This window comes from Protomyctophum bolini, assembly GCF_963924005.1.
Source record: "Protomyctophum bolini genome assembly, chromosome: 7".
NCBI lineage: Eukaryota > Metazoa > Chordata > Actinopteri > Myctophiformes > Myctophidae > Protomyctophum > Protomyctophum bolini.
Window position 1 is genome coordinate 35,974,148 of NC_137868.1, and position 19,962 is coordinate 35,994,109.

At 43.9% G+C, this 19,962-nt stretch overlaps 4 protein-coding genes across 4 annotated transcripts; 1 reads left to right on the forward strand and 3 right to left on the reverse strand.

Moving 5' to 3' along the window:
* Positions 1-655: 655 nt before the first annotated feature.
* On the reverse strand, positions 656-2,431 carry LOC308318670 (spartin-like; the record flags this gene model as incomplete). Its single annotated transcript, XM_080768294.1, has 1 exon — positions 656-2,431. One exon carries the CDS (start codon positions 2,429-2,431, stop codon positions 656-658), a length of 1,776 nt encoding a protein of 591 aa, XP_080624420.1.
* Positions 2,432-9,959: 7,528 nt separating this feature from the next.
* LOC308318671 (uridine-cytidine kinase-like 1) lies at positions 9,960-11,528 on the reverse strand (the record flags this gene model as incomplete). Its single annotated transcript, XM_080768295.1, has 1 exon — positions 9,960-11,528. The coding sequence occupies one exon, from the start codon at positions 11,526-11,528 to the stop codon at positions 9,960-9,962; it is 1,569 nt and encodes a 522-aa protein (XP_080624421.1).
* Positions 11,529-12,468: 940 nt separating this feature from the next.
* On the forward strand, positions 12,469-13,173 carry LOC308318135 (proteasome subunit alpha type-2-like; the record flags this gene model as incomplete). The annotated part of the gene is made up of 1 exon (XM_080767541.1): positions 12,469-13,173. The coding sequence occupies one exon, from the start codon at positions 12,469-12,471 to the stop codon at positions 13,171-13,173; it is 705 nt and encodes a 234-aa protein (XP_080623667.1).
* Positions 13,174-16,425: 3,252 nt separating this feature from the next.
* LOC308318672 (transmembrane protein 196-like) lies at positions 16,426-18,867 on the reverse strand (the record flags this gene model as incomplete). Its single annotated transcript, XM_080768296.1, has 4 exons — positions 16,426-16,446; positions 17,595-17,849; positions 18,286-18,342; positions 18,793-18,867. 4 exons carry the CDS (start codon positions 18,865-18,867, stop codon positions 16,426-16,428), a joined length of 408 nt encoding a protein of 135 aa, XP_080624422.1.
* Between the last annotated feature and the right edge of the window lie 1,095 nt (positions 18,868-19,962).

Below are 19,962 nucleotides of genomic sequence, written 5' to 3' on the forward strand. Positions count from 1 at the left end.
TTGGGAAACTTTGTAAAAGCTGCTGAAAGTTGGGGTAGGATACCATTAACCTATAAGGAAACATTTTCAAAATGTCATTTAGTAGCATGTGACGTGTCAAACTAGGGGGTTTTAATTATTCTGAATCCATTCCAAGCAATCGTTTTGCACGAAAAACACTCCTTGGCCACTTTCCCAAATGTGATGATGACCTCATCACATTGTGATGACGGCTATGGCCGTGTATTGTATACTGATTGTATTGGAGTTTCTTGCGTGTGTGTGTGTGTGTGTGTGTGTGTGTGTGTGTTGTTTTTTTGTAAATGTAGTTTTTACTCTGTTTACTTGTTGCATGCACAAGATATAACACCAAAATTATGATATTTATATTTTGCTACTGCTGTTAACATTAAGGCACTACACATAACAACAGAAATCAATTCGATACAACATATATAATGTAAACACTATACAGACAAAAAAGTGATTACATTATACATTATAATATATATATATGTATGTATATATATATATATATTGCTAATGAGTTGAAGAGATGCAAATAGTCAATTTGAATAAAAACAAAGCATAAAAACAAAACATACATTTATATTTTATATGACAATATACATTATGATTCATGGCAGCACACAGATCTTGAAGAAGAGATTACAGATCATTTGTCCCCTTTCTGCAGTTTCTTCTCATTCTCTGGTCTCTGTTTTTTAAGCTTCAAGTCTTCCAGAATGGTCTTTGCTGTCTCCTTGCCAGTTCTATTCACCACAGCTCTGACCCCCAGGTTATTCACATTGAAAGCAGTGATGCCCACATTAATGGCAGAGTTGACAGCCTGGTCTGTGGCCTGGCCAACTGCTGCCCCGTACTTATGCTGTACAGTGGTGACTGTCTCCGATGCTACATTCTGGATAATGTGCTTTGCTGCAACTTCCAAGCCAGTCCACATAGTCGCAAGACCTACAACTCCACTGGCAGCCACTGCCATGGCTCCATTGAGGTTGGTGCATATATTCTTGTCTTTCTTCACAGACTCTGGGATCAGCTTGCCTCCATGCTTCTTCACTTGTTGGGCTAGCTCCTGACCCACACAGTTAGTGACAACAAACAGTCCATCTGTTAGAAGCTGGCTGACTTTGACTGCTCCTTCGGTGACTTGCTTGGCAGCAAGGAGCCTTTGTGCCACAGCGGGGCTGACATTCGTGGGTCTATTGTCTGGAGTGATGTGTTCCCTGAGTTTAGATGCCCCCTTATGAATGGCCTTTCCTGAGAACTTGGCTCCTTTTGTCAGACCCCGGCTCAGCCATGACGCACCGGTGAGGATGCCACTAGAGACCTTCTCACTCCACTCAGGCAACGTTTTTTCCTCCTCGGCTGCAACAGTCTCCTTAAGGGGAGCAATGGGTACCTTCTGACGTAGATTGATGGCCTCTTCAACTTCATCTGGGGCCTGAGACCTGAGGTCTGTCATCTGGGCAAGCAAGTCCTTGAACAGCTCTCTGTCTGCATGTGGCAACTCAGAGGACAGTACCACCCCCACATAGGATCCTGGAGCCGTAGCCATCATGTCAGGGAACATGAACACCCCAGTATTACACAGCAATACTGGTGAGCCTGTGGCCGTGAGAGGGTACAGCCAGTCACACACCTGTAGAAATGCTGGTGGTCGGTTGGGCATAATCTCGCAAGGCTCAGTAGTAAACTTCACTAGGCGCAGAAAGCCAGGGTAAGAGGGAGTGCTCACTTGACCCTCAGGTTTGACAAAGAATATCTGCACCCCTTGAGGTAGGAAGAACACCTCCTCTCCCTCCTCCTCGCCCATGCTCTGGAGTGATCGTGATGATTCAGACATATGGCTGTAGAAATCTTCCTCTACCAGTGACATCTCTCCTGCATCTGTCCCATAGGAGATGGTGAGATGGCCCTCAGTTGTCAGAGGGGTGCCTTGAACCACAGACCGTCTCGTGGGCAACGGTGACATGCCAACACTGTTGAGACCTACGGCACCAGCCAGTTTGCCGAGCAACGGTGGTGAAGGCCTCTCTGGTTTCTGTTTGGTGGGGAGTTTGGGGTACAGGCTTTCAGAGGGAGTGTCTGCATATACCTCAGCAGAGGTAGGTACATGTCCCCTTCGCAGGTCTGAGCTGGTCTCTAACATAGCAAGACGGGTAGTAATGTTGTTCAGGGTCTCCTGCATTTCCCGCTGCATGAGTCTGGCCGACTCCCAGGAGCTGCCAACACACTCGTCACCCTGTGAAGGCACGTTGAGGGCCCTGAGCAGGTGCTGTCGCCCTTCTTTGTACAACACCAAGGCCTGTGCCTTCTGTTGAGCTTCATCTGCTGTCTGCCCTTTACCGATGACCCCAAAGGCCCTTTCATAGGCATCTTTAATTACTTTAAGTGCATTATCTAATTCATTGTTTTTGTCTTTCTCCATTGAGCTCCCCAGAAAACAAAAAGCACATACTATATAACAAGACACTTGATCCTGTGGTCTCTATTGGCAGATAGCAGACTCCAATTTATACTTTCTGTGCATGTCAGCCACAGAAAAATGGAAGCCCAAATATTAAGATAACATCGTAGATAAATGACATCATAGATAACTGACATCATAGCCTGATAACATGACTCCATTACGGTTAAACTTTTAATAAGCCATCACTTCAGTGTTGTAACCCTTCGGAGTTGGACAAATCACAGTCCAGTAACGTTGAAGTAACGTTGTATGACTTTATTCTGTCACTCTTGTCCTTGGTCATGGCCCTGATGACCCATGTGTGCCTTCACTTATAAGGCAAGGACTGGGCAGACCGCCATCGCTGAGAATGTTTGTTTAGAGCCTAATTAAAAATCACATCCGTTTAAAGGGAGGGGCGCTCTTATCATGCTATGATTAGGTGATGTAATGATGACAAACGGTGTCAAAACAAACATTACATTCTCTTTATGGGATTTTATGTTTGTGTTAGGGATAAGATGACGTACATTTTCCCTTCATTGTCAATGGCGTTTTTAAAACAAACATTGAACTAAAAACAAACATTAAACCTATATAGGTTTAATAACCAAAAATAACCGGTTGCAAGTCAAGTCTATGGAGTTTGTTTAGGGTAGTTATGAAGTAATTTTCGAGGAATCTAACATGGTTAAAATGAGTTACAATGGGTTTGTATAGGGAGGGGGCGGGGCAGCTAAAATGAATATCTTATATCTAAATACTGAATTGAGTGACTTAAAAATTGTCTAGGGTGTTTGTTCACATAAGCCTGAGTAGACGATAAAATGGCCAAACGTTTTTTTGAAAGTGAAATATCCCTTTAAGGATTACCCGCCATATGCCGCCGGCCCTCCCATCAGGCAGAACAAGCAGTTGCCTAGGGCATCATGAGGGGAGGGGGGCATCCACCAAGCAAAAAACAAACAAACATGTACAGTGCTTTAGAACACAAGGGGGCCATGGTCATTTTGCAAGGGGGCATCACGAAAAATCCTGCCTATGGCACCAAATTGCTCAGGGCTGGCACTACTCTACCCACTAAACTACAGCGGCGTGTATGTCTTGGAGAGCCCTGACATCAATGCCACGGCTGGCGGCTGTACATGGTCTCCTGTGTTCAGGAACAGAAAGACCTGTCCTTGGGAGTGCAAAGACAACATGTCGGGACTCGGTACGCCTGAAGGTCTTGCATAAAATGAAAGCACGTTAGCCGACATGTCCGCTAGGCAGGACAGATGCTGGGCGAGGGGCAATAGGGTTATGTTATCCTGATTAGATTAGGTCCTTGTGGAGGTACTGTATTGTGAATCTCTATCACCTCAGTGTCACATTGCAGAGAGAACGGCAAGCAGACCTCCCTCTGTCTCCCTCTCTCTATTATTTAGAATCCATTATACCTCTCTAAGTCTTGCTCTTTAGATATCAATCTGACGAATCCTCTGAGCTGTTCCCTGTAGAGGCCACCTGTATGCAATCAATGCTGCGGTCTCAGGCCTCATACACACATATTAAACGATCGACCCCCGATCCCAACGGCCCTTACTGCATGTCATTCCCCCCATCTCTCTCCCCATTTCCTGTCAGCCTACTGTCTGTCCCTCCATAAAAAATATAAAATGAAGGCGAAAGCCACAAAAAAAAACATAAAAGAAACCCAAATTGTTGTATACCCTGCCTTTTTCCCCCTTCTTTCTAACTATTTGATCTGACCAAAACATTGTGTTTATTGTCATGATTTGTCACAACAAGAGTTGGATTTGTCCGCAGCATAAAAGTCTTTAAAAGAATACTTTGTGAAAAGTCTTTGGGGAAAATGAACGGGGAATTATTTCCTGGGTCCTCGTCGGGGGCGGGACTGCAACGCTCTAGCATGGTGATCTGGTAGAGATTTGACTCACTGACCCACTGCACATTCAGCCATGGGACTTAGCAGAACCTCACTGTTGTGTGGAACAATACACTGAGTTCTCTAATATGATGCATAGATTCTTGATGTGGCTCGATGGGCTGGGCCTTAACCCACTTCTTTTCTCAGCAGAGACAATGGTGGCTTAATGATATAGGCCTATACATGTGAGTGTTAACAATCAGTATGTGGATTTACCGGTATATCTATGTCTAGCCACTGTGCATCACATTTTGGTCCTTCTGTATAAGATATTTCTTATGATAATAAATGCCACAGACGAAAAACAGTCTAAGTCCACACTATTGATCCATAATGTATAAATGATTGATAAGGGTTCAGGACAACGAGGCCTTTTCGTGGAGGGGTCAGAATGAAATTTGGACTTAGACTGTTTTTCGTCTGTGGTACTCAGATCATAGTCATATTGTGGTGTAGGTCAGCACTTAGACACAAGAGATCCCTGTTCATAAATCCATTTATATGTTCTGCTAACTCTGCAGAGCTGTCAGAAAGCAATTAAGTTGAGTAGTGTGCATTTTATCGAGAACTGTCAATCCCTCCAACTTAATTAACTTCCATTTGGTTCCACGAGATCTGACCTTCACTGTGTAAATAGTAGTCACTCTTTGTACAAACATGGACTCAAGGTAGGGTGACACTGTCCAACCAGCAGAGTGCAATCTGACAGTGAGGGATATTTAAAGTTGACAGGAACAAACATGGCTTGGGCACACACACACACACACACACACACACACACACACACACACACGCACACACACACACACACACACACACACACACACACACACACACAGCCCCCCAACTGTGCGGAACATTCCCCAGAGAATGTACACAGAATAAAGTCTGGTTCTCTAAAGACTAAGTGGTCAGTAACATTCCCTTGACCATAATTTACGGGCGGTAGGTTAATGGGGACTCATGGTTCACAGTGACAAATAAATTGTCTCTGGATTTGTATGCAAAACAAGTCATTCTAATAGTCTTAACATTATCCAGTAATTTAATCTGCTCTCGTAATGGCCGTTTCATTTGTGCTGTAAATCACTGGCTGCCAGATTTTATTTTTTCCTGTCCAGTGTGTTTTCTTTTGAAAGTGAACCAGTCATTAGAATAAACTATTGGCATATGCAATGTTCCTCCGGTAAAGTGGCTTTTAATAAAAGTCTGAGGAGGAAGGTTGTTTATTAAAACAAATGCTCCTTCTTAATAACCCGATGTCCTAATGGCTCAAACAATCAAAGATTAGTCTACATTCTGCAATCAATCCCTCATTGAGTGTTTTAGCTTGGCAGAGAATTGTTATTGTCTCTGTCTTTCTGTTTTCCATTAAGTCCAGCTCAAAGCCTGAGTTTTTAATTAAACATGGTGCTAATGACGTGGCAGTAACCACTGTGCTAACATTATGACTTCATGTGTTTAATCAGGGTAACACTTTTGAAATGACACACAGAGGGAGGGAGGGATGGTAGAGACTAGAGACACAAAAAGAAAAAGAGAAAGAATCAGAGTGTGAAAGAGTAAGAGAGAAAGAAAGAGAGAAATGAAAGAATTCTGCACATGGTTTAGAAAAGTCAACCATGTGGAAAATAAAGGAGGCTACGAAAATTACATCAAGATGAAAACAGCAAATGATAATGTAATCCTCCTGAAACGCTGCTTCTTTAGGCTCAGGTTCCAGCGTCGTCCAGGAAAAGAAACAGAAGATTATCTGGTGCGAGAGCATTAGACAAGAGCCTGGTCACCCAGTTCATCCAGCTCCTGTTGTACTTCACCTCTCCATTCTAGCTCTGTGTGTGAGTGCGTGCGTGCTTGCGTGCATGCGTGCATACACACAGGGCATATGCCCTAAGGTCACCTATGGCTTGTGTGATTTGTTGTGTAAATTGTGCCACATTTTGGTCTGGGGGAGATAATCTGTGTATCATCGCCGCACGGAGCAGAAACACAAATTGGCCACAAGGTATTAAAGACGATAAGCCCCAATATGTATGAACTCAATGCTCTTGAGGTAAGGCACACTTATGACCGTGTTTGCACGTGTTTAGAATGTCAAATATGCCCAAATGTGCTTCATCACATTTGTGATGACGGCAATTACCTTTTTAAGCCCGAGGAGTGTTTTTCATGCAAAACTAATGCTTGGAATGGATTCAGAATGATGAAAACCCCCTAGTTTGACACATCTCATGCTACTTAAAGCATAATGAAATTTTTAATATTGTGCCTTATAATGGTTGTATGGTACCCCAACTTTCAGCAGCTGTCAAAAATTCCCCAGGCTAGGGTGTTTGGGATATGTTACTAGAAGAAAGGTGAAGAAAATTCTTGGTAAGAAATGTATTCCCAGATTTATTAATATCCCCTGTGTTATCCACCTTTAGCTCAGAAGAATATGAGAAATTCAAAGCTTCCCTTCCATCAAATGTGTGGATGGAAGGCCGTCCTCGGTGCAGGAAAAACAAACATCACCCCAGTGTCTCATAACCGCTGCGGCCAGTGATTTGATATTGATTAGGTTTGGCAGCAGGCAGGGTTCTCCACCTTATTGTTCCACAACAGGACAATGGAGTGTTGACCTCCGCTGAGTCCCATGACCTCTGTGCCAGCTGTAGTATCCTCTGTTATGGCTCCACAGCAGCCTGCGTCCAGAATGCTGAATGAGGGTCCATGACTCAGACAACACAGCCCTCCTGATAAAGTCATCATTTTCTCACTACCGCCGGAGGATCAAAACATATACATCTCTCTGTTCCTCTGCCTCCGCCTACATTCATGTCTACCCTGCTAACTAATTTCTTTCTCTCCCTCTTTCGGGTCAGTAGCTGTTCAATGGTGTGGAGATAGTGTTGTTTTGTAATTAATGTTTCTGTCACTGAAAGAGTGAAAGTGCAATAGAATCTGCTCTGCCTCTCGGCGGTTCCATTTGAATATTGCAGTTTAGTGTTGGTCTCAGTTTGAAGTGCTGTGAGGCCAGATGTGGTGGCGTCCTTCAGCTAATGTTTTCCATGACTATTATTTTATTCACATTTAGTTTTTAGCTTAGTTTAGTTTGTTTCTTATTTGTATGCACTCATACTGTAGGTTTTAAACTAAGCAAGGAAGAGACAATTATCAATTAAACAACTATTTGTTATGCATGTCTAATCATTGTTTTTAATTAGATTAATCCCCATTCTCACTGGTCCTGATTCATGACATGGCACATGACGTGGCATTTAGCCCTGTTTGGAACCTAGCTCACCCTAGCTAGCTCACCCTATTAGCTCTGAGAAGAGATTCCGTCTGGAGCTATCCAGGCAGAGGTAGAGCTTGTCCAAGTGCAGTGAAGATCACCCTTTTCGCAATATCGTATCCAAAAAGTTAAGGTATTCCCAGAGAACTACAGATGTTTTTCCGGAAAGTTGCCGAATTGGGAGCAGTACTGGCGCCTGCAATACAAACACAAACTGCACAGCTGCTTCCATTAATTGACTCAAATCAAGCTGGCTTAGAAGTGTGTCTGTATCAGCCAGTGTTGTTACCTTATATTCTTATCTGTACAACTATAGCCTAATTTAGTCATTTGATTAGGGGTCAAGCCCGAAGGGAAAAAGACCCCTATTGTTTTTGTACCGTCTTTTCGTCTTACGCTATTTTTCGCAGTTTTGAGAGTTGTGTGCTAGCTGTCATTTTCCACGAAATTTGGCAATATGGTCGTGAGTGAAGCTGAAATCTCCCAATGAATTAATTATCTAATCTGCTCTATCCACTCTTGACGTCAAAAAGGTGATGTCAAAGATTTTCGTAGCCTGGTTAACCACTCCCCTCGCATTTCCATTAATTTGTGTGGAGTCTGGACCCTGCTAATGCACGGTTGGTTGCGGGACTACAGCTTTGACAGACAACCCCTTCAGCCAATCAGCGTAACAAAGAAATGTACGTCATCTCCAGTCTCTAATCAGTGAACGACACTAGCCCGGAACACGGGACCTGATTGGGTCCAAAATATGGACCCTGCTAATGCATGGTTGATCCGTGGGGGTAACAAAAAAAGTGATGTCATCTCCAGTCTCCAACCTAATTTGCTATTTTGCTATAGCTTTTTTCTTTATTGCTTTGTTACTTTTACAGCTTGTCTTATCGCTGCTTCCAGAAACTCTTGGCAGCTTTGAGGGTTTGTGTGTAAACACAATATTGTGTTAACACAAAAATTGAATGCTATTGTTGACAATGAATGGCCAGCTTTGAGTGATTGGCCGGGTGTGATTTGTTTTTATAATTGTTTTGTGGTTTATTTGATTCCTTTAAATGCATTCAGAGTCTGTCAAGGAAGGTAATTACTTGCAGAAGCAGAGCGTGCAAGTACTAGTTTCGCCCGGGACTTGTATGCACCGTCCCAGCCGTCCCACCATGCAATTTTGATGCGTATGCACCGTCCCAGCAAATTACGTAATTACTAATTGTGCCTGATACGGCAGTGGTGGCAGATTACATACATGTATACATAGGAGCATTACCTTTAATCCTCCCAACACTAAAACATATCGTCATAACGTCACCATCTAAAACCAATTACACTCTGGCATTGGGTACTTTAATCCACATCTTTATTACGTAATCATTGAGAGCTAGTTATACATATACTGTGTGTATATGTATAAAAGCAATGGTTTTCGATGGTGGTGACGTAATGATGTTTTAGTGTCGGGAGGATTAAAGGTAATGCTCCTATGTATACATGTATGTAATCTGGCACCACTGCCGTATCAGGCACAATTAGTCATTACGTCATTTGCTGGGACGGTGCATACGCATGAAAATTGGCGGGGCGGAGTATGCACTCGACAGAGTGCAGTTCTAGTTGTATACAGTATCTATCTCATGGGTCATTTTTTACCTTGTTTGCGTTGATTATGCCAATTACTAATCATTGTGGGTGGGTGCACCTGATATGCACCCGGGTCTTGACTTGTCCATTGATAACAGTCGAAGCGGGTGCACCATAAGTGAGCTAGAAATGTTGAGAGGAAAATGCTCAGTTGCTTGAGAGTATAGACACCACAACACCAAGATGCCATGGCCTTCAGGGAAGGTATAGCCTGTTTTCAGTTAAAGTTCTTATCGTTGCCATGTAGGCCGTTCCCTAAATCCTCATCCTAATGCAAAATGTACATAATATTGTCACAAAACAGTAAAATTAAACCATTTGACACTCCTCACAATGTAATAAAACAAAAACAAGTCATTTGCACACCTACAAAGGTATACATTGACAGAAGACCAAACGAGGGTCCTGAGGTGCTGAATGAAAAATACTTCACATGCAATTAAAATGTTTTAATGGGAATAACAATGTTTTGGTCTGTTAGAACAGTGGTTCTCAACCTGTGGGTCGTTATACAATTTTAGATTTGAGCTATGTATTATAAAACATGTATTTCATGTAACATGTAAAATGTAACATGTAACATGTAACATGTTTTCCAGAAAACACTTAGGATTTAGAACAGTAGTTTAGAACAGAAATAGAAAAATCGTGAAAATCCAGAAACGCTACAAGTAACTGGACGCATCGATCTCTTCGACGCCGCAGTCCGGAGGCGCGTCCGTTCCGAAGTAGCGATCCCCAAAGTTCCCTATACCGGGAATGATGTGGAAGAGGCTGTCCACCTTCTTGTCCACGGCGGTGGTGATGATGCGGACCTGGGGGAAGGCGTAGGCCACCGAGTGGACCCCCATCTCGGCCATCAGCAGAGACACCAGCAGGATCTGAGCCTCCTGCACGTCGTGGTCCAGCAGGACCCGTATGGCCATCATGGCCGCGGCCCCGGTGGACACGGTGCAGTCCATCAGGATGACGTGGTCCTCGCTCATGTCCTTCGGCAGACGCAGGTAGTGGAGCTCCGGCTCTCCCGTGTGGTTGGTCTGGATGAGGATCTTGCCGATGCAGACGTCTTTGCAGACGGCCCTCAGCGCGGGCTCCATGGTCTCGCCAGCACGCAGGATGGACACGCCCGTGATCCTCTTCCCGTGGAAGGTCCTGCCCTCGTAGTCCTCCCCCTGGGGAGTCTGGACCACGCGGACCTGCGAGGGCAGGAAGGAGAGCGCCCGCTCGATCAGCAGGCGCATCAGCCTCTTGGAGTAGAAGATGAACTCGTCGCGGCTGGTCTCCTTGTTCCTGATGATGGTGTGCATGATGCGCACCTGCGGCGTGCTCTCCAGAACGCTGAGCGTCTGGGGGAGGGGCTGGGCCTGGTGCGCCGAGGCCAGGGCTGCTATATCCCAGCGCAGTTTCCTCTCTTCCAGCTGGCTGTGGACATGCTGCACGATCAGATCGACGGCCACCATGTTGTTACCGCCCCGCGGTACCACGATATCGGCCAGGCGCATGGTGGGCTCGATGTGCTGCTCGAAGGCCGGCTTGACGTACTTGTTGTACTGATTGATGACGGACTCAATGTCCCTCCCCCTCTCCGAGATATCCCTCTTCAGCCGACGCACCAGGCGGATATCAGAGTCCACTTCCACGAAGATCTTCATGTCCAACAACTGCAAAAGTTCTTTGTATGCGAAGGCCATGATGCCCTCGAAGATGATCACACTGGCTCCATAGACCGTCTTCCACTCCTTCTGTCGGCCGTGCGTGGTGAAGTCGTACACGGGGATCGTCACACTCTTTCCCAGTTTGAGTTTGCGCAGCGTGTCGGTCAGCAGGTCAAAGTCAAATGCTTCAGGGTGGTCAAAGTTGTAGTTGTTACTTGCGGCCAGATCATGCTGTTCCGGGGTCAGCACCTTGTAGAAGGAGTCCATTGAGAGCAGGACCACCCACGGCACGTCCAGAGCCTCGATGATGTTCCTGGCTACGGTTGTCTTTCCCGAAGCGCTCCCGCCACACAGACCGATGACGAAGGCCTCTTTGGACTGGGTTCCGTGTTCGTTGTACCACGGGGGGCGTCCGGCCGTGTAGATGGTTCGCTTGGACGTGCGCAGCAGAGGGGGCTCCGATCGGCTGGTGGTCCGTGTCCTTGGTGACAGAACTTTGTTTACAGAGAGCTTGTCCTTGGATCCCTCTACATCTCCACTGTTGGATACCGTGGAGGACCTCTCGTCATCACCTTTCATCTTTGATAACATTCTTCCTCTACTCGCGGCAGACATTATTAAACATAAACGATGAAATATCTAGTCTGTCAATCGAGCTGTGACATCATTGGCCCGATCAGCCAATCACATGTGAGATCGGAACATGGCTTTGCCAGACATTTGTGACAAAATATATTTACTGGGAACAGTGCATATTGCAAAAGTACATCATAATGGACTTAAACAAACATTAAAGTCCATAGACTTAGCTGGCAAAACATTACATCATCATTACTGCCCTAAACAAACATTAAAGTCCATAGACTTGGCTGGGGTTTGGAAATGTATAATTAGGCTCTAAACAAACATTAAAAGTCCATAGACTTGGCTGGCCTATGATGTAGTTTCGGAAAGCCATCCACGAAAATGGGGATATCCATACAAAATCCAGAACTCAGCTGCCCACATGCTCAACATTACCGTTCCAGAGACCATCATTAAACCAGTCCCCAGTGACCTTCACTGGCTCCCGGTCAAACAAAGAATCCACTTAAAAATAACACCTGCAAGGCTCCATGCAGGTCATCATTTTCAAAAGTCATGCATTAGAGGGGAAAGTGCCCCTCAATAATACAAGCCGTAGTAGTGTAGCCGACAAGTGAAGTATATAGCTGAGTACTTGGGGCCAGTCCGGAGCCTTTTGGCATTCCAAACCTGGACATGTAAAACTGATGTCATTTTGAAGACATCACTGTGAAACACCGAATTTGGGCAAGAGCGAAGCCATATACGGTTATCGTATTCAGAGGCTTAAACTACATCACGTCTCTGGACAGACTGGCTATTTAAACGGATACTTCCAGAGCACAGCGTATACTCTGTGTGTTTCAGTACAATATATTTTCAGGGTACTTTTAATTGGACTATTCCTATTAGTTTATATACTTCTACTCACTACATCTCTCGTAGCCTAACCAAGATGGGCGAGCAGGGTTATGGGTTTTCACTGACCACATTCAGTCCTTCTGGTAAACTGGTCCAGATCGAGTATGCCCTGGCAGCTGTAGCGACTGGGGCTCCGTCGGTGGGGATCAAAGCCTCAAACGGGGTGGTCCTCGCAACAGAGAAGAAACAGAAGTCCATCCTGAACGACGAGCAAAGTGTCCACAAGGTGGAACCCATCACCAAGCATATAGGGATGGTCTACAGTGGCATGGGGCCGGACTACAGGGTGTTGGTACGTCGAGCCAGGAAGTTAGCCCAACAGTACTATCTGGTTTATCGGGAGCCCATCCCTACAGGCCAGCTGGTCCAGAAAGTGGCCTCCGTGATGCAGGAGTACACGCAATCCGGCGGAGTGCGTCCATTCGGCGTGTCACTGCTCATAGCCGGGTGGGATGAAGGCCAATCGTACTTGTTCCAGTCTGACCCCTCCGGTGCTTACTTTGCGTGGAAAGCCACGGCCATGGGGAAGAACTACGTCAACGGGAAGACCTTCCTCGAGAAAAGGTACAATGACGATCTGGAACTGGAGGATGCCATCCACATGGCCATCCTGACGTTGAAGGAAAGTTTCGAAGGACAGATGACGGAGGAGAACATCGAGGTGGGCATCTGTAACGAGGACGGATTCAGACGATTGAGCCCAGCTGAGGTCAAAGACTACCTGGCTGCCATTGCCTAAGACAGTGCTTCTCAACATTTTGTATTTTCATTTCAAGCACTCTGATATCCAATAGACCATGGACGCCCATTTGTTAGGATTTATTGTTTTATCTTTCTCTCCGCCACCATAATCTACAATCCTATATCCAATAAACGTATGGGTCCATTTGGTACAGACCTATCTGGCTATGGCATACCGTATATAGAAAGACTGAAAATAGATCAGAGAAAAAGCCACACGTTGGAGCTAAACATAATGAAAAATAAAAAAGGATCAGCATAATAGATGACAAGCTTGTAGATCTTCTATTGTCTCCCAAAGTTTTCCCCAGAATACAGATACTGGGGTTTAAGTGGTTAATTTAGCCTACAGCTTTGGAAAAGAAATCACCTGGCTGAGCTGGGACAACTCCTTACTTAGTCAAAAAGAAGTGACGCAGTCTATCGACCTGTGATGTACAAAATAGAAAATCACACTTGTGTGAAGTGAGGGGCGCTCTTATCATCACGTTCCGACCAATTACAATTGGCGTTGTCACTTTTCTGTCCTCACTTTTTTTACAGGCACACTGTCAATCGCCTAGTCCAGGCATCTCTTCCTGGTTTTGAAACATGGATGGAAATTATGCTCGTGCGCGGCTTAATTTGTAGCGTTGGCAAAGCTGTGGAGACACGGTCTGTCTGTCTCCACCCTGGCTACTCCCACATTAATTTCCACCTCACTGGGTGTAAGCACACCTAGGATTCCATGCGTGGCCAAAAGCTGCTGTCCCATTTACTCATCTGTCTCCCTCAGCAGTTCCATTCCATTACAAACATCATACAAACGGCAGTATGTATACTAATAAAGAATGACGTACACAGTGATCATTTTGTGTGGGGGGGGTAATTTCCTAAGCCTAGACTTTTTATTTGTTAACACTGTTGCAATAGAAACCATGTTAGAGGTCATGTTTTATAAATCAAACATCAAACATGGGCAACTGCGGGGGCCACATGCGCTCACCTTAATTCACTTAATGCAGCCCACAGGTTAATTAAGTTTAATGCATTTTATGTCCAATGTATTTGTGTTTAAGTTCATGAAGTTTACATAAGCAGTATAACTAAATGCATTTGAAATTAAATAAATGTGTGACTTTTCAGGATTCCAATTAAAAATAGCAAAACATTATTCAGCATTCCAATTCAAAATAGCAAAAATAGCAGATCTACAAGCCCAAAATGCATTGCATTGCATCGGCTATTTTTGCTATACTTTTCCGTGACACTTTTGTGTGACATATAGGGTGGCCCTCTTGTAGTGAGTGTGGAAATACAGTGGCTCTCTGGAGTCAGTGTGGAAATTCAGTGGCTCTCTGGAGTCAGTGTGGAAATACAGTGGCTCTCTGGAGTCAGTGTGGAAATACAGTGGCTCTCTGGAGTCAGTGTGGAAATACAGTGGCTCTCTGGAGTCAGTGTGGAAATACAGTGGCTCTCTGGAGTCAGTGTGGAAATACAGTGGCTCTCTGGAGTCAGTGTGGAAATACAGTGGCTCTCTGGAGTCAGTGTGGAAATTCAGTGGCCCTCTCCATCATCTAAGTTGCCCACCTCTAGCATAAATGGTAAACATAAGTTTACTGTACTAAAGTGGAAACTTCAAAAGTCTCTTGAGTCTTCACTGTTGCTGCAGGGCTACAGGATATTTTATTTTGGATCGCAACCACAACTCAACTACCTTCAACAACCACAACACTGTAGATTCACATGAGTCTTATATATTTCATGTAGAGCTAGAAACAGTCACTGAACATGTGACAGACATCCCAGTTATAATGAAGGATTGATCTACCAACATTTTATTTGTTTCATGTCAAGACATGCCTTGATATTAACAATACTTTTGACGCCTTAAATATTTCTAAATAGAAAATATAGTATGACCACGTTATTTTGCTCCTGATCCGATTCCGATCATTTGATTTTGAGTATCTGCCGATACCGATCTTTCCTGATCCGATATGTATAAAATTAGGAATATCGAATATTGCATATCGGCTATATAAGTATTTATTTTAATGCACTGTGTTATGCACCTGTCCTAGGGGGTGCCAAGGTACACAACTAAAAACAGGGGAGTTTACCAAAGAAATAGAATGTATTGGTTAACCAAAAATATTGGATGTTGAAAAGTGTGCATGGTGGAAAAGGTGTAGGAGGCAAATGAAAAGAACAGAGCTGGGGAAGGACTGGGGAAGCAGGCATTTATAGGCGTCGGCACCCGGGCCCAGGTGCGAGCTGATCATCATTAGTAGCTCTGCTCCCCAATCCTATTGGACAGAGAACATACAAATGATTAGAAGAGCAAGACACCGAACCAGACAACCTAAGAGTAACGTATAACACACAATATAGGGAACCGTCATATCGGCTATATAAGTATTTATTTTAATGCACTGTAAAATATTTTAATTGTATTTTGACCCCATGGGAGAATAGTCACTGCTGAGGCAGTGACTAATGGGGATATCAAAACCATAAACAATAAACTAAGCCTAGTCCAAAAGTTGTTTTTTGACATAGCAACCTCCACTTGAGGCTGGGTTGAAATTGGATAGTTTATATAATACTTTGACTCAAGTACTGCGCTCAGTTGAGTAACCCTGGTTGTGTGCCTTGGCATGAACTGTAGCTTTGTTTTTACAGGGATCTGTGGTGTAGGTCATAGGTGTAGGTATGTATTTCATCCACTAGATGGCAGCAACTACACACCATCAGTCGCTCACAGGCTGATAGAATGCAGAAAAGTTGCTCTTCATCACAAACACAGCAACAACAATAAACAAAGAAGGGCTCACATTTTAGTAAATTGGGCATGTTCAAGATTTTACTTGAGTGAAAGTACAAACGTATTGGGTTTAATATTGGCCTACTTACAGAACCAAAGTATTATTTTCAGAAATAGCAGATCTGCAAGCTCACAATGCCCCCAATGTTTTGTGAGTGAGCTTGTAGAAAATAGATAAAGTAACTAAAGTTTTCAAATAACTATAGTGGAGTATAAAGTACAATATTTCTCTGAGTTGTAGTGGAGTAAAATGGAAATATTCAAGTGAAGTACAAGTACCTCAAAATTGTACTTACAACAACTAACACCAATATATTGTCCCGGTGAGCTACTCAAAATGATACATACAGTATTGTTATTGTTTGACCGTTTTATTAAGGTACAAAGTAGGTTAAATATCACACATATACACACATACATAAAACATTTAAATAAAATCATTAATCAATTGGGGTCATTCAAGGACTTGAAAACAGAATGGAAAACAGAAGAGACACCAGTATAGAGACCTGAGGGACATCCAGTCAACCATTTGGGCTTGAAGTGTTTAGTTTGATTCCTTTATACGACACTGACAGTGGTGGATAGAGTGGATGGAGTCTATACAAGAATGCTACGAATGGCACTAGGTGTCACTGCTTCAGGCACCCAGAACTGGTGCAAGTAAATTGACCCTATGGGAGCCAACCCAGGGCAAAGCCAGGAGTTTAAAGAAGCGTACCACCTATGTAGACGTGCTGCGGCACGACAGCTTGGCTGACAACACTGCAGAGCTCAAGAACGTTGAAGAATGTTGGATAGGAAATTGTGGAGGGCAGCGATCCAGGAATCCCGAGTTGGTGTTGGCTAGACCTCACTCTCGCAGCAACTGTATACTAACTATATGACAGCGGTGGTGATGAGTCATGAATTTCATCAGTCATCACTGATGACTGATGAAATTCATCGAATGGGATCTGCAGAACACTGGACACAGAACATCTTTCAGCAAGGTCCTGCATGTGCAACAGAAGAACACAAAACAGAAGCGTTCCATATTAGTACTTGCTATGAATACTTGTGGCGTACTTATGATGGACAATGTACTCAACCCCACTACATTTAGGCTACTTTAGTCAAAGTATAGACAGTCCTGCTGGAAAATATTAACTAAACTATAAAGTTAAAGTTCCTCAGTCAAATGTGTACACAACTTAACACTTTAGTATTCAATGGTGCATTTTCTTGTTAATTTAGAAATGTTCCCCAATAATTTAAAAGATTTTCAGACATTTTCAAAAATAGAATAGGCCTACAGGTACATACAGACAGTACAAGGTCACAGTGTGTCGCAATGCCTCGTGTTGGGAGCTTGTGGATCTGCTATTTTCGAGCTTAAGTGGTTCATTCATAATGTATTTTGATCCTTTTGGTCATGGTTGCCTGGAGTCAAAAGTCTTGTCTTTGAAATGTAGTGGATAAAAGTCATGAGCTTCCAAACAAAACCAATACTCCAAAGTACAGATAAGTACAGACAAAGTTGATAAACCCAATTTCGTGTGCTGAGAGTGCAGAGGCACATTTTGCATGGGTTTGCTTATTTGCATGCGTTAACATAATTGTGGCTGGCTAACCTTGTCAGGCAGTTGGTGGGAGTGGTGCAGTGAGACGTCTCTCTCCAGGAACAGTCTCTGCTGCTCGCTGCTGGCCAGGCGACAGGTCAGCCAGGTGAGCAGAACACAGCCTGCAATGCCCAGGCCCGCCAGCGCCATGCTGGCCAGCCGCACGGCCGGCAGCGAGGCCAGCTGTCTGGACGCCATGCGCGCAAACTGGATGTTGAGAATGCCACTGATCAGGCCGCAGATACAGCAAGTGGAGAATACGATCATCTGACAACAAGGAACAGAGATGGAAACATACATGCAATACACCTGTAAGATCCACAATTATGTCAGCGAATATCCAGTGGAAATAGCTGATCTATCCACACTTTTCCTGGGCTGTGTGTGCTCCAGTTCCTGTCGATTTGATCCAATGAAAGCCAATGAAACTGGTCAAATGACCAATGATATCCAATGAAATCAACAGGAACTGGAGCACACACAGCCCAGGAAAAGTGTGGATAGGTTTGTAGATTAGCAAAGAAAAGTGTCAGAGTCAATGTGGCTTTTAACCACTCAGCTATTGGTGCATCCTAATCTGCTAGAGTTTTTAACCTGGACCAGTATTCATAATCATAACATATGGATCATAAACTGAAGGATGCAATAACAGAATTTGCTGCCATATATGATATCGTACAAATTAAGATATCAATATACTTACAATAAGTCCTGATCTCTTTTTGGCACATAGCACACCAAACATTCCACTGACTAAAAACTGAAAGAAAAGAATGTTAAATGCGATATTGGACAAAATCAATGGATGAATCACATCATTTGAGTCCAAATACCCAAGATATGAATCCAAATATTTGTTAAAATATTTTTCCTCAAAAATGTAAAATTTCCAAATAGTGATTCAACGTGTTGTGAGCTTACAGATTGTCTATCTTTGCAATGCCTGAACACATTTTAAATGTCTTTTTAATGCACTAAAGTGATTAAAAGCAGGAAAAGTATAACTCATGCTATATCCCAGATTCCAAGACAATATCTAGTCTCACATCACAACATTAAATAATATTGATATCTTGCCCAGCCATATTTGAAAGGAATAAGGTATAGTTTTACGCACACACACTCCACTCCATATAGGCGCTGTGTTGGCCAGGATTGTCCTGTTTGATGCCTGGTGTTGGCGGGCCGTCCCCAAAACACCTAGCAGCACACTGGACACGCCGAACACAGCCTCCACAACGGAGAACACCACCAGACTCCTGATGATCAGCCGTCCACTGCACATCCTGGCATCATTACATCACCGTGATCAGCCGTCCACTGCACATCCTGGCATCATTACATCACCGTGATCAGCCGTCCACTGCACATCCTGGCATCATTACATCACCGTGATCAGCTGTCCACTGCACATCCTGGCATCATTACATCACCATGATCAGCTGTCCACTGCACATCCTGGCATCATTACATCAGCAGACTCCAGATGGTCAGCCGTCCACCGCACATTACTCCAGATATGGTCCAATCAGGTACACTATGTCATCCCTAGACAGTGGTGGGTAGTAATTCAATTATTTTATTTTGTTACATGTACTTAAATAACTTGCTGAATAAATGGTTCTTGTAGTTTTAACCACATGAAACATGTTGTGTCTCTATAATGTACTGAGGCAAACATTTTGTTGTGCCACTGTCCTCGAGATCTAGGACAGTGGTTCTCGATCTACCTTTTCTGGAATCAAACATTTGAAAAAGAAATTGGGTCAGGGACCCCCACTCTACCCACCTCTGGCCTCTGCAGGCTTGGGACAGGTGATGTTGCAGCGTGATGGTGGTTATTATGGACAGACGTCTCACGTCACACAGCAGGTCACTCTGAACTTAACCAGGTCCTTGCTCCTCTCAGCGTGATCCTCGGGTGATGGGGTCTTCCTCGCGTTTGAAGAACCGGTCTCCACCAGACCCTTTACATCTTCAAGCGGACAGATGGGACGCTGTGTTAAAGTGTGGCTACAGCGGAGTCAACCCAGGAGGACTGGATTCAAGCCACCAACCAACGTCACTCATTTCTTTGTGTGACCTTCCATACAACTGTAAAATGCAGAGGCTTATCGCTTAACTCCAAAAGAAATGGACCTGAAAGGGTCCATTTATAGACTGAGTTAAAGGAACACTCTAAATTTAGCTTTTACTCAACTCTTTGTGGGACTTCCACAGTGAAATAATGTGTTAATTTAACTATGAGATGCGGTTCCATTTGTCCACTCTCAAAGTTAAATTAAAACTCTTGGCACTTTACTTCTACTGTCAAAACATAGAGGAAGTTATAGACAGCAGTATACAACAGTATATAATAGTGAAATATGAGTGTTGGTCT